Source organism: Coturnix japonica, chromosome 2 (genome assembly GCF_054131305.1).
Source record: "Coturnix japonica strain WE chromosome 2, WE-NBRP24, whole genome shotgun sequence".
NCBI classification, from domain to species: domain Eukaryota; kingdom Metazoa; phylum Chordata; class Aves; order Galliformes; family Phasianidae; genus Coturnix; species Coturnix japonica.
In genome coordinates, this window is record NC_140664.1 from 24,022,330 (window position 1) to 24,037,691 (window position 15,362).

Consider the following 15,362-nt stretch of genomic DNA (forward strand, 5'->3'; position numbering starts at 1 on the left):
CCTGTCTCTTTCCTCTTTGCACTCTCCCTTCAGATATTTGTGGACATTGATGAGATCCCCCTGACCCTCCTCCAGGCTGAATACCCCAGCTCTCTCAGCTTTTCCTCACATAAGAAGTGTACCAAGCCCTTCATCACACTGAAAACCCTTTTCAGGACCCCTTCTAGTAAGGTCCAGGTCTCTCTTGTAGTGCAGTAGCCAGGCCTGGTCACAGCAGTCCAGGTGCAGCCTCATCAAAGCTGATCAGAATAGAAGGATCACTCTCTTTTGCTCTATTTGTGATACTTTGCCTAACGCAGCCAACAACCAGCCTAATACAAACTTGCTGGTTTAGTTGGCTTCCCTTAGGTATACACTGAATTTAGATGAGAGAATTCATTATAGTTGTTAGTACTCTGTAAGTATTTGAAATCAATGTGTGCAAAGGAAACTCAGCCACAATCATTTTTCAGTGAAGGGTTTGGTCTTTGGTGTTTTGTATTCAAATCAATCAAATCACAGAGTAAACTAAAGGCAGCATAAAGAGCAAGATGTCGTCTCCTTGTTCTGATGTGAGTGAACACATACACTTGTGTGCCTAGGTGGGCAGGTCTGGGTGCTGCATGTGGTCAGTAGGAGGTTAGGTGAGAAGACAGCCTGTTATTTCTGTGTTGGCTTTGAAGATCTCCTGTGCCATACATAGGGCTTTGAGCAAGACCAGCTACTTGGGTATTGCACTGAGAAAGTGCTAAGGCAGGAGTGACAGAAATGAATACTGGTCTATACAGGAAATAAAGTTCAAAATATCTGATACCATGGGTGTCTCATATCTATGTTCAGACGATCAGCAAATTCTATAGGAATAGCATGGAATTAGGAATATTAGGAATATCTTATAAATTCTATAGGAATAGCATGGAAGCCACACCTCTGTTGTTCAATACCTTTGTTTCGATGCTTAATTACTTCTATGGGAGCAGAGGAAGCCCAGACTGTGCTGTAACACAGGTTGCTTGTTATTGGCAAATGGCATCAGAAATTGTGAATGTTGAGGAACTAGCTCCACCTTGTGGACTATGGAAAATGAATATTAGAAAGTATAGCAAAAAAACCTGAAAGGACTTCTGAATCATGACAATAAGGAAATACATTATACTATAAGAAAATATAGCAATATTTTAGTCTTTCTCTAGGTTATCTGTCAGCATTAAGTGCTATAGAGAGAGATATACTCAAAAAAAACAGGTTTTGGTAAGATAAAAATATCATACCTCATTAATGGTAAAACCCCATTCTCCTACACAAATGTGAAGTAAGATGTATATAAAGTGTTATATCTGTTGTGTACAATAAGTACCATGATCCCCAGAGTCCTCCCACAGGCAGAACTGCTTCTGTATTGACAGCATTGGTATTCATTTCTGAGTTTCTCAGCACTGTTGTAATAACTCTTTTCACATAACGCCTGGATCTTCTCTGGTGGGTTGTTTGCGGGCAGAAAGACTGTGTGTTTCACTTGCTCCAGCTGATCTACGATGTCTGTGGGCGGAAGAGACAATACTGCCCTACCTGACAGCAAATTCTGTCCTAGGAAACATCCAAAGGACCTTCAGCATCCAGATGGCCTGCTCTGCAGAATGCATTGGGCATGACAAAGGGAAGGAGCTTCCAGGGGAGTAGCAAGGGGCTGTGTAATGTTTATGGCAACTTACTGTATAACACAGACATTCCTGGTGAACCTGAAGGAAAATACCTTCCTAACAGAACAGGGACACTGTTTTAATTTGATATACTTGCATTTCTGTTCTGCCTTTAGTAATAGAGTATCATTTTGTAAATTTTAAGACTTTTAAATTTTTTCTAACTTATAAGCCTCACTTTGGGGGTTCAGAGTTTTTCAGTGGTGATTATAATGGAAAAGAGAGAGAGGAGACCTTCCTTTTTCCAGTTTCCAGCATCTTGGTTGCTCACCTCCGAGGTAGGTCCTGTAGTGCTGAGCATGCAGTATTCTTCAGTATCAGAAGCTGGAGGCTTCACAAGAACGTTCCTATGAACCAGTTACAGCAGACAGGTTTTCCTGTTCTGCAATGATTGTATAACTCAATTCTTTTTCATAGGAAATGCAAGCATGCAAATTACTGTGCTAAGGAATAAACCTGTATCTAAGTGCTCATTGCAGAGTGGCTTATATTAAATAGACGGTTACCCAAACCTGTGTGCAACCTCTCTCCTCATGGAAGGTAGTTTACCTGCTTTCATGTGCACTACAGGTATCTGAATAAACGCAGAAGAAAGGCAGACACATGAGGTGGAACACACACTGCATGGCTTCACTTGTTGGGGACAAAAGGCCTCAGGAAGAAACAGATTTTATTTTGCTAATACTGACAAAATTAACGTTTTTAAGCTCTAATTACTCAAATGATAAACAGCAGCAAGAATGTGTAGGAATCTCTTCTTGAAATTCAGTAAAAACAATCCATATTCTTTTCATTTTGTAGTGGAAACATATAACCATAACTGCCTGTACACCCAGGGTCACAGCAGGAATTTACAGCTCACTTATGAACAACTGACTAAAAAAAACAATCGCAGCTAGTGGGAAATTACTTCAGTCAATAACAAAAAGCTTTGAAATGGTAGGAATAAGCTTCTAATTCTCTAGTATTCGCTTATGTGAGGTGTGAGAAGGGTTTCATCTGTCAAAACCTGAGATGGTAATTTATTTAAATCATTTCCCTTCCCTGCTGAAACTAATATATGCGTTACATGCAATGGAGGATTTAGTGCACCACACTGATTAGAAGAATTTTTACTATTTATTTAACTCATCAGTGCCAAGGGGTGTTTTTCCTCTGCTTAAGATAGGTGAGGTAGCAGCACCAGAGTCCACAAAACACAGTACTAATTTGTTACCAAGGTTATCAGTACCAATACTGGATATCAAAGCAAGAAATGCAATGGAACAAAACTACGAATGCTTTACACTACAAAGTCTAAAGCACATTTGCAATGATGTTGACAGTCTTCAGTAGTAACAGATAGAAGCCAGAATGGAATAAAATAAATTTCAGGTGATTTTCCTTTTTGTTGATATACAAAGTACGTGTTTGCCATTTGAACCACAGTTGCTGTGTCAGTAGTTGATACATCTCTATCCTGTCAGTCAAAAAGCAGCAGAGGCAACATGCAAATAAAGGGCATCCAACATGTGGGTTAGCAACTGCATGGTATCAGGGCAAGTAAGACATCATTTCACCTTAGAAGTTTTACTTTGTGTACTTAAGAAAATACAGATGAATCGGGCAATTCCAAGATGATATATTCAGCTCATTCATTAATGTACTTGCAAGAATGCACAATTAAAATTCAAGTTAGTGATATTCTTACACCAATCTATGATCCTGGGGAAGATATGACAATATTCGTGTACAGGCAAGTAAAAAAACTCTTTTTTGTACCTGAAAACATAGAACGAGTGATTTTGCTCTGAGGTAAAATGCATTTTACTTCATGTCTCATGTTTTTGAGAATCTGATTGATTGGGTCTACAGAAGTCATGTGGAGAAAATAAAACTAATTGCAACAGATGAAAAGGCAGTCGCTAGGATGTCTGTCCGTCCTTATAATGCAAGCATATGTTTCAAAGAAAAGACTAGCAAGGCTTTCTAATAAGTTTTTGTTACTTTCCGTCATCATTCACCATTAGAAATAAAGCAAAAAAAAAATATATCAGTTTCTTGTGTAAGTCAATTTATTGGTTCTCTGAAGACACAAAAGCTGTTATTTGGAGTGTGGACAATCAATCCTGTCTTACTGCTCCAATAACAAGAAATCAAAACATCACAATTAACAGCTTTTAAGGTAGAAAGGCTCAAGTCCTCATCTTGGTTATTTGCGTAGAAATTTTCTGAACACTAAGATCAGCTGCATATGGATATGAGAAAAAAGATTTACATGTAAGACACAGCGCAGTAGAAAATAAAGTTTCTTATGAGCTTTCTGTAGAAACCTTTTTGCGTTGAGATGTACAGTTCAAAGACCTAAGATTCTCTTAAAATTAATGCTGTTCCAAGTGTTGCACACCTAAAATCAAAAACTGACCTGACAAATGGCAGAACATTTGTAAACCAGATTCAATCAATATGTTAGTTCTGCTAGCTTGGCTTTTAACATAAAAATGCTTTATACTAAGCAAAGTAAGATTCTAATAAACTGAAATATTAGTTCTCAATGGGAACTCAGCAATTCCTTGAAAAATTCTAAATACAAAGGATCAAACTCCACATCCAGTTTCATTCCTGAATTCTTACCAAATTGTGCTGGTAATAATTGAATTTGGCCTATGTTGCCTATTCATTACTTCACTGTTGGAGAACCTTTTTTTCTAGCAAACATGAAAAGTGAAATAGTGAAGGATAATTGGGAAATTCTCACTTTAGCCACTTGTATCCCTGCTTCATTTCAAAGATAGACATATTCCTTATGTAAACGTATTCCTTATGTGAACATGTTTATTACAGGATCTCCAGAAGAACTCCCTCTGCTACCTATTGATGAGTTAGAGAAAAACAAAGAATCCAGAAGCTTCATACGTGCCAGCTGAACTGTCTCCCCAGAAAGCGAGCAATCTAAAGCAAAGGTACAGTAAACTAACATTTAGGTGATTTTTCAGTAGTAGGGAAGACAAATGACACGAGTCATCAGCAAAGACTCTCACCATATGCAATAAAACCCCTAAAAGGTAAAATCATTAATACGTAAACTAAGGTGCCAAAAAACAAAAAAACAGGCAGAGCATCAAAGGCAAAACTGCATCATCTGGACACGTACCAGCAGAGCAGCAGCAGTAAGGCTCTTTCCTCTTAGCAAACCTAATGTTGCTATACTAGTTGCATTCCTGGAATATTGATCCTGGATAACACACTATGAACAAGAGAGGGAAGGAAAAAATGTTGTATATTAAAAAGAAATTTATTCTTTGGATGTTTACACTGGAGATGGGATATCTGAGAAAGATCTCTACAGTGGATGTCATAGGTAGTGGGCATTTTACCACCTGTCCATGTACTGTTTGACCCAGCCGCTACTTCTGCTTTCCTAAATTGCTGGTTCTTTTTTTTTTTTTTTTTTTTTTTTTTTTTGCCTCTGTGACATTTCCTTGGAAATTCATTTTAAATACTGATACTGAGCCCATTTTTTCCAAGACCACATGGCAGAGAAGTGACGCTATCACAAATGCTAAAGCACTTGTGGTCATGGAACACGTGCATCTCACATTTCCTCCACAAGGTTAGTAATTGCATTTGCCTTGAATATTTTTTCTGATTTAAGAGACAGATTCAGTTTTACCACTCAGAATTTTAAGCTGAGAATTACAGATCTTTATCCAGTAGAGGACAAAAACTAACTATGCTGCTTTAGGATGAAGGGATTTTCTCACTCAGGTTCCACAGAGCTTTACTTGAACGAGGCTCTCACTATCCTGCCCTTCACAGGCTGAACTGGGCGCCAGTTATCAACCAGTGGGCATATGGGCTCGTTCTCACCATTCTTGGAAAGGCTACGGAGCCTCGCCATCTGCAAGAAAGAAAAGTTACAGCAGCCATGTAAATTCATCTGGAAACTGCACCTCGATGCCTAGAACAAAGTGAAGCAGAAGATGATTTGTTTTAATACAGTCATTCAAATTAGTGGTAAAGATTATTGATAGAGATCTCTGCAGCCCAACAGCTAGCATGGTTTCTGTGGATCTTTACAGTCTTCATCCACAGATCTGCAAAACAATGGATCATTTGATCCTTACATGGGCTTCTTTGGATTTCCCTGAGTCACACAGTGTAAAACAAGAGTAGGGGCTTCCTGTAGCCCTACTGGAGCTGAACTTCAGTCAAGATCACTTCTGGAAATACAGCCATCCATGAAGGAGGATGCAATAGCTGTCCTGTAGAAGTTGTTTTTTTGGGGGAAGGGCAGAGAAATGTATGCCATATGGATTATTAATCTGAAATTTCAGGCTTACTACATATTTTATTCACAAAATAGGAAAGTGTAGAACATGTTGCATCTGTGTGAGGAAATCAGAATGCTTTAAATATTTTGTTATTTGTATTCTCAGCACACAAACTCTCTCACAGTAGCACCTAGAGGAATCTGAGTCTTACTACCTTAACAGTCACACCAACTCCTGAGGCCAATCTAGAATCCAGATAGCAGGGTTCTTGAATAACAAATAGTCTTAAACATCATCAATTTTCACAACTGTTGTATTAAACAAATAGCTAGACTGAATATATCTGACAGATCAGTACAAGAGCTACCTTTTCATTATTCCACCTTTACAAAATACAAACAAATAATTCAGCCTGCAAATCTGAATGGCCTCAAATTAAAGGATAAGATGCTTGCAGAAGAGTAATCTTTTAAATGTTTACTTTTTTTTTTTTTTGCATGCCCTTCTTATTCTCAAGGTCAGCTTCACAGTTTGATTCAGCTCAACTCTTTTAGCAGGAAATTCCTCACAGCCTTCAGCTAAAGCCTACTTGTCAAAAAAATGTAAGGTAACATATGGCTTGCAAACCATCACACTGACATGGTTTGAGACTACTGAGAAAAAGGGGTTAGCAGAACTAGATGGAATTTACCTGGTCTGGGCTGACTTCAATGGGCTCCCTCAAGAGAATCCAGGTGATGCACTCCTCACAGGGGGGCGTCGTGAATGAACCATGGTACGTCCAGTAATCCCGAGATTTAGGGAAAAGAATTGATGGATCAAAGTGCTGAAAAGGAGCCTCTTTCCCCTTACAGAAAGGAAAAAGAAATCTTTGCAGTAACTTTAGGGATATACATACTAAAAAAACAAAACACACCTGCAGTGATGTTATACAGGAAGTAATTAAATATCAAGATTAATGAAAGAGACCAACCTCCTTTTCTTCTTGTCAAATATCTGTAGTGAAATTAGTAACAACTGTTTTTGTTTGTTTGTTTGTTTGTTTTGGTTGTTTTTTTTACTTCATTAATAAATTAAGAGAAATTACAATCTGAATTGTGCAGGACCAAAATATATCCAGTCTTCTCTGGATAAACACGAAGAATTATCAAACAAAATACAGTAAAAAGAGCTGAAATCTTTTCCACACATCCTTGCACAAAATACTGGCAGAAGGAATAGTATCAAGACTCCAAATGTGTCTTCCTGACAAATTCAATGTGAGTTTGCAAATAACTTCACAATATATATTGTGCATTTCAGTAAATATAGCACAGTGTCCAAGAAACTCCTCTGCCTGTAATGTATTGTAGCAATTGAGACTCCATGCAAGATAAATACACCGATGATACCATCTGCTAATCCATCCTGAAAAATAGCAGTCTTGGTAAAATATGTTACAACAGGGAAAGAACATTAAGAAATAAAATGCAAGATGTGAGTGATTGTAGGTGCACCCGTCTTCCTCTGCTATTCTTGGAGTGTTGCTTTTTCCAGAACATATAATATCTGTAGGATACATGTTTTTCTTTTAGAAGTCATAAATCCTTCCTGATTGGCAGTCTTGGATAAAATGTAAGGGAGTATTTATCACTACCACCGTGTTATAACTACATGATACAGGGCTTCAAAGGGTAATTTATGAACTTCTTATCACCTGTGGCATATAAGTCTTCTGCATGTAAATGGCCAAAAAATGACACAGGAGTTGTATGAGGAAGCTGAAACTATAATAAGACTGATCTTGTAGACAAAGTAGGAGGAGCAAAGGGTAGGATAAAAGGGTCACCTTCTATTCTCCAGGAGAAAGAAATGAACTGTATATGAAGACTAAGAAAAGATTGAAAAATTAAAACTAATAAGCCTGAGTTGGTAAATAACAGATTTCAGACTCAGATCCTCACGTGTTTTCCACACATCCACACCATGTACATGCTTAAAGTAAATGCAAGAAATTATTCTAAAATTGGAAGAAAATGCATACAAACTTTGTAAAATTGACTCTTAGTGAACTGGTGCTATATTCAACATCAGATAAAATAAGAGTTTGGTTTTTAGCACCGCTGGAATCATGAAGGTCATCATGAAGGACAACGCTAACGTGTACTGAAGAGTTAGGTTTATAGCATATAATGATGTTAAGTAACAATAGAAATAGTAATGATCTTTCTCTGCGAAGAGCTCTCTTCTGCAGTTTTACATATGTAATAGGTATGGACTGCTGTCCTTAGGTATGCATCTATTTATGCTGGATCAATAGTGCCTGCAAAGACTGAAAACCATCCTCTACAATAACAGGAATAATAACAGAAGAAAAAAATTACATGATTACTGAAGTAAAAGAAAGTGCCTTACTTCCCAGTCCAGTCTATCACCTCTAGTGCTAATGTTAGGTACCAGAACAATGCAAAAAAGAGTAAATATCAATTTCTAATTTCTGCTTCTGCTGCTTTCCAATTGCATTACAACACAACATATTATTTTGATACCTTGGTCTTTATATTATCAATTTCTTCAAGAATTCTCTTCATTTCTGGTTTGGGAGTTTTTCCAACCTGCAATGCAAAGCAGAAGTACTGTATTTTTTCATCACATTCCACAGTATTTAAAAGAAGTTCATTACAACACATCTTTTAAGTTAGCTAAAGTGTCAGAGCACCAGGTAAAGGCAGACAGAGGTACAAAGTCACGTATTTTAAAAGAACATCCAGAAGAGCAGACTTGAGTAACTGGCCTTGTAAATCAAAAACATGCTGTAAGACTCTACTGGGCATATTTTGCTGTCTAAGCAATAAACTGTGCACCCAAACAGTGTCAGCCAGAACCCACTCCAGGCTCCTGATTTGAAAGCAAGCAACCATTGTGAGATGTATGGTGTTCAGTGAAGTGGTGGTAGTCTGAAGAGTAGACTGTTTTTACAGACACAATATTCCATAGCACATCTGCAGTCACATCAGACTTAATGTAAGACTAATCCTGCGGTCAGTATTGCTTATGCTCATAACATTCCACAACTCCAAAAGAACTGATGTGGCTCTGCATCTAAGAAGAATGAAGATGGTATGCAAAAGACATGATTTTATTTCCACGTCTTGTTCCAAAAGCAGATAAAATTTGGTTGTTCAGGAGATAATTTCCTTCCTTCCTCTATCTTCCTTCCAAGTTTATAAATAAAGTCAATTATAAAACATCTGTATTATATTAGTTTTATTAACCTGCTGAATTTCATGGTTAAAATACTCAATGAGCTCCTTTTACCATCACTTCTTTCAATTACCTGGTCTTCTGGATCACTCCCAACTCATGCAGGGACCAGCAGGAGACCAAGGAAGTGTCAACATAATCTTGCTCACTTGTGCTCCTCACCCAGTACAAATCAGAGCACAGAGCTGAGCAGCTATCAGGGACAAAGTCAGCAAGTGCCCAAAAAAGTTGTGCATACCTCAATCAATACTACTGTGCTATGTGCCACTAGTGTTGTGAATGCTACCTGAAGTTTGCTCTGAATGTAAGAGGGCATAGAATCTGAAGGGCCCAAAGGCATTTCATGACTCCAGCCTGTGCGTCACTTAGAATGTTTTCCTCTTAAAATAATATAGCCCAAGGAAAAAGAAAAGATAGAAAATACAGAAAATATACAAAAACTTAACATTTGTCACTTACTTTCAGAAAAACACCCACAACGGCCACTCCATCAGGTTGTTTCAAAGCTCCAGCAAAATTACCATGTTTTGGATTCCAGTGTACCAAATGTAACTAAAAATCAATAACACGTTAGTTGTAAATGCAAAAAAATTGCTAACAAAGTAGTCTTGCATTAATTAACCTTACATTATATTAAGAAAAGTTTCCAATACATGGTATGTAAAGGAAGGGATATGAAGTATGCTCCTATGCTTCCATATGCTCACGCTTCCTATAAACATTTGAAGCATAAAGAAAAGGAAATACCTTTAGAAAACTCATCAGACAAACAGTTCAATCCAAGCAGCATGTGACATGCACACATGCAGTGTATAAAACACCTACTGACGTGCACTTTGCACAGGCAGCTTTTTAGACCTTCAGGTTATGCAGATATCACCTCAAGGATTTACACTGAGCTTTATCCAGTACATTTGCTATTGCTTTGCATCTCTTACTACTCTCCACACATCATACTGAAGAGCAGTAGAGATTCTAACTTGGCATTTCTTTCTCATTTCTACTTTCAGCAATGCTGTATTTTCATCATTCACCTCATGTTTTATCACAAAAAGAAGTGTCTGGAACATAACATCATACAAACCAGTCAGAATTTGCTGCATAATAACCCTAATCCTGAATGCAAATCTCATCTCTTTTTGAGGAACTTTTTAAAGAGTTTTCAGCAAACAGAAGGTACTTTACTAGTCCAAATCACCTTTAAAGTAGATCTCATTTTAAACATCGTCTTATCAAATGCACTTTTAGCCAGTTTTTCTGGTCATCAGTAATGCCTCCTGAAACTAACTAAGTAGTTTGAATTATGCTAGAAGTTACTAACAGCCAAAACAACATCAGTAGAAAACAGAGCTTTTTATTTGGAAATAATGTATCATTTTGCCTCAGATACTTTTGAAACCTCCTACAGAAAGAAAAAAATATAAACACAAAACCTCTTTTTGGGGGAATCAAGTGTCATGTTAGTATGTATTTGCAAAGATGTATTTGTTGGTAGATACAACATATCTCACTGCACAGTGATGAATATTCATGAGTTTCATGGACAAATTATAAGTAAAGCTGATGTTAGAGAAAAAAGTTAAAGGTTAGTTGTGCAAGGGAGAATGGTTAACCTGTAAATCCATTCAGGTGCACAACTGAATTCCAGTTAGTGCTGAACACTACTATTAAAAGTAACTCCTACCTCTGCTGCATATTTTACCCCATCTATAACATGCTCAGAGCCGTGGTCATCAGCAGAACCCCAGTGCAAGTGCAGCTGTCGCAGCCTGTAGGCTCCTGTGAGCGGCCCGCCTCTCAGCACTGCAAGTGATAACCTGCATCAGTGCTTGCCTATAACACGGGGACATGCACATTTACCAAATGGGGACCTGTACCTTATGTGTTTGTAGCATCTCTTGTAAATCCAGCTGGTTGCAGAAGCCACCATACTCACCACCTGAGTCCTGTATAACTCAAAATGAGTACTATTTGTATTGAGAACTGTACAAGCTGCCTTTCAACAAGCACAGAACCAAATCTCAGCTGCCCAACAACCCCCTTTCCCCTTACAAGTGGACATCTTACAGTTCTTGCTGTGGAGAGAGAAGGATGATATTCACAGCTGCTTATAGGATAAACTCTCAAATGTATTTTTCCTTCATTACCTAAGACAGGAATGCAATGTGTTTCCTTGCATAGAAAGCTGATAATGATGCCACTCACACCAGCGATGCCAGAAGACCTTGTTTAAATTGCATTCAAGTTTGAACTTCTAACAATAGCTTTGAAGTTCAAAGTTAACATATTTTAAACTCCTGTATCCAATGGTGCCAAATTTATCTTTGATATCATATGTGTTGGAACACCTACAGATGTGCTAAGCACAAAGCTAAAGGTTTAACTTCGCAGTTTCTCTTTGTAGTTGACATGTGTCACAGCCACTGACAGGGTGTGGAGGACAGAAACAACTGCCTCGAGTTCCAGGCACTCGCTCCTCTTATATTTTGAGTTTGTTAATACATAAATTATTGTAATTTAGAAATTATTGTAAAGAACCTTCAGTGGAAGATTGTAATATATCATGAGATATTCTTCTTGCTTTGCTTTTGAATGTAGGAAAAAACATTTAGGCTTAGACTCCACAGGCTAAATTCTTAAAAGTAGTTGCTTGCCATTTTACACTGGCATCAATGCAAGGCAGGAATTCTCTTTGGGTGGTAGACCTACACGTACAAGCTAAACTAATACCAGAGTTAGAAACTCATTTAGCTGTGGCTTCTTAGAAATGGCCCTTTCCAGAGCTTCGATACTGTGCAGCACATGGAAAAGGCACGTCATGATGGTCAGCAGATCATTCTGTCATAAATGTTTGCAACATGCAAGACTTTTCCATTAGATTAGACAAAAATAAAACTATTAAACTCGTGCCTGCTGAGCTCAGCTGTTGCCATCATGGAGTCAATAAAAGAGGATAATACATGTTTGTGAAAGCACTTTTCCTGCGGTTCTTTAGAGCTATCAAACACTGTATTCAATTCCAAATAGATAAACCTCCAGGAAACAGAAGCAGGAAGTGAACATGTGCATTGAGTGTCCAGATTGAAACAAAGATAACTGGGAAGGAAGGGAATGGAAGGAAAAAGATTTACAGGACAGGCAGGAAGGACTATGCCAAGGGCTGGACCCTTCATGACCAAATAAGGATCTATCTCCAAAACAGTTCCCTGGGCAGACACTTTCTTGAACAGCCTCCTAAATATTTCAGCTTTTAGAAATCTACAAAGACAGAATGGAATCATCCATAAAGGTTCATAATCAATATACCTTATCACAGGCTTTGAGCTGTGGTATTGATTTTATACAATCATTGTGATAAAGTATTCTATTTTATAACAAAAGTGTACTTTATTATTTGCCTGAAGCCTCTGTATGGAAACATCAGTAATGGACATTAACACACTACAAAAATACATGACAAAGAGATGGTCCGTGTCCTAGATAGTTTGGATTCTATCCATCCGTGAAATGTGGAGCAATAACAGGTAGCTGTAATGGTAAACAGAGGAGTCCAGGAAACAATGAGCTCATCAGAACAAACAACAGTGATTGTAACCTTTCAAAATATTGCAGATGTATTTCATTAATTATATAGCTTACTAACAACAGGTTTCCAATACAAATGCAGTCAAAGCTGATGCTGAAAAAAATACAATGGAAAGTAACTCTGTTTTCCATTAGTATGATTGTTTTTCTTCTTGCTGGAGGCCTAATCAATACTGCATTCTCTTGAGATGTCTTCAAATTATATGGCACTGTGCATTTATTTTTCACTTAGTTCTGAATACAAAACAGGCAGCAACAGTCTATGTATTGATATAGCTCTGGAATCTAGTCTAACTTAAGAGATGGAAGGCTGATCTCTCAATCAAATAACAATGCCACGTCATAGCTTTTCGGACTTCTGCAAAGTACAGGGAAAAGAATCAAATCAAATATCAGAGTTTCAGTTAAAAGAATCCGAACACTTCCAGAACTTGTTGAACAGTTTTGAAATTGCCATTCAAAGTAGATGATTGTGATCATTAAGCTATGTAGTTTACGTGCAGCATACTTGGGCTCTGTTCATCTGCTTTGTTCTGTGAAAAGATAATACTGCTGTACCTACTTTCAGATTATATTATTCTCATTCATGCAGTTTACATATACTACAAACACACCATTCTATATAGTATATAGAAATTTGCAATATTAAGCCTTCCCTAATGTTGTTAACTGCTTTAGATCCAAAACTTTTGCACTGAAGTTTCTTTACAGACTGATAAGGCTGAATTTGAAGAGTTTAGTTTGAAGGTTTACAAGCACTCACTGTCTTGAAAAGTATAAACTCTGAGCTCAGGACTTTTGATACAGGAAGAGGCAGCATAGAATGGCCTGGGTTGAAAAGGACCAGAAAGATCATCTGGTTTCAACCCCCTGCTACAGGCAGGGTCGCCAGCCACAAGACCAGGCTGCCTAGAGCCACATCCAGCCTGGATGGACACATGAGACAGGGACAGAATTGTTTGCACACACTGTGCAACAACAATAAGTGATAGAAAGAATAGACCGACGAGAAAAGGCCATAAACAGCAAGGGATGCTATAAGAAGTTGGTTCCTTCCTTTTGCATTCAAGCAAATACCTCTCTGCAGATTCTTATAGGTAATGGTAACTGCTTTTGTGATTTAACCTCATCCATTTCTTCTATCTGGAATAATCAGTAAAAGCTCAGTTTTGGGTAGCTGCTCAAACCAAAATGGTGTAGGTGACTTTCGCTGAGGTAAGTTCCAGATTAAAAGGCTGACTTTTGTGATTTCATGGTAAAATAGTAGAGTTGCAGAAAAATTAGAGGAAGCTGAAGATGAGGTCAAGCATGTAGAAGGACATGGATATAAATGGGATATTTTCCCAGGAAAGAATAAACAGTGTCCAAGTGCTCAGACACACCGGGATTCTGAAAATCTCAGAATATGAAATAACCACTTGGCTGAACAGAGCAATCATCAACCTGACTGCAAGGGTTTGAATCAAACAGAAGAAATCGAAGTCTATGGCAGTGTATGAGTTTTTTTGTTTACAAAGTGTCTAAGACAGTGCACAAAATGCTTCTGGATGAAATTCTCTCACCTTACACAACACCTGAGGACTTGGTGTCCATGCTGAAGGTTACATGAGGAAGTGCCAGCAGTACTGCTGGCTGCAGTTAAGAGTCTACCCCACTGGATCTGCTTAGAGACAACCTGTTTTCAACATAAAAATGGCAGGACGCACCAAAATAAGTGCTGGATCCACCTCTCTTACCTACACAAAAGTCTTCATTTGTGTAGGCTAGCTGTTATGGGATGCTTTGATTCCAAGCACTTTGCAAGCCTTCGTTCCTAATAACCCCCCAAAGGCAAAACAGAAGCTGACCTGATCTATCAAAAGTGTCATCAAAGACAACCCTGCAGGTCCGCCCGTTGTTCAGGATGGTTTTAGCCGCCCCGGGATCGTAACTGGCATGCCAAGCAGAAAGAGAAGAGTCGTGCCGCACATCTTTGCTGTTGATCTCAATGGGCGACTGTTTGTCTCCTTTGGCCATGGGGTAGTTCTCATGCCAGTGCTCAGGTCCTGGTGGAAACGCAAAGGATGGTCACCAACATCCCTCCGGCCGGGCTGTGAGCCCCCCCAGCCTTCCCCCCACTTCCACCCGGGCATTTCAGTCTGAAGGATGACAGCAGACCCCGAGCCCTGCCCACCGCAAAGCCAGCCCGGGCTGCGCCGCCCCGCGCTTCCTCTCACCGTTCTCGCTGTCGTATCCCCACACGGACTGAGCCATGATGCCTCAGACCCCCGGGACTCCGGCGACACGACGCTGCAGACCCTCCCTCCCCAGAGCCTTTTTATAGCACGCCGCCGCCCCACGTCCCGCCCTAAAGAGATGAGCCGGGGTGGGCGGAGGGCGGTGGGAAGCAGCCAGGAGGGCAGGGCTGGGGGCGGACAGGGGTGACTCGGCTCTCCCGGGGCTGTTCCCTTCCTCTCGCAGCTCCGGGCAGAAGGATGGATGTGGAACGCGGCCTTTTGTCCCTCTCCCTCACAGCGTGCCCTGCCATGAGGAATATTTTCCCCTGTTTGTGGGCAGCACCAGTGGTTGGAAATGCACGTGGATGAGGCTGGGCAAGCTCCCA

At 39.2% G+C, this 15,362-nt stretch overlaps 1 protein-coding gene across 2 annotated transcripts; it reads right to left on the bottom strand.

Moving 5' to 3' along the window:
• Nucleotides 1–3,715: 3,715 nt before the first annotated feature.
• Nucleotides 3,716–15,131, bottom strand: CA3 (carbonic anhydrase 3). 2 transcript variants are annotated; one of them, XM_015855894.3, is made up of 7 exons: nt 14,977–15,131; nt 14,608–14,805; nt 10,860–10,978; nt 9,635–9,727; nt 8,461–8,526; nt 6,624–6,779; nt 3,716–5,559 (listed from the first exon to the last, which is right to left on the bottom strand). In XM_015855894.3, exons 1-7 carry the CDS (start codon nt 15,011–15,013, stop codon nt 5,440–5,442), a joined length of 789 nt encoding a protein of 262 aa, XP_015711380.2. In that variant the 5' UTR covers nt 15,014–15,131; the 3' UTR covers nt 3,716–5,439. The 2 variants fall into 2 exon arrangements, with proteins under 2 accessions (XP_015711380.2, XP_085395533.1); XM_085539407.1 differs by lacking the exon at nt 10,860–10,978 and having other exon boundaries at nt 5,092–5,559; nt 14,977–15,076.
• Between the last annotated feature and the right edge of the window lie 231 nt (nt 15,132–15,362).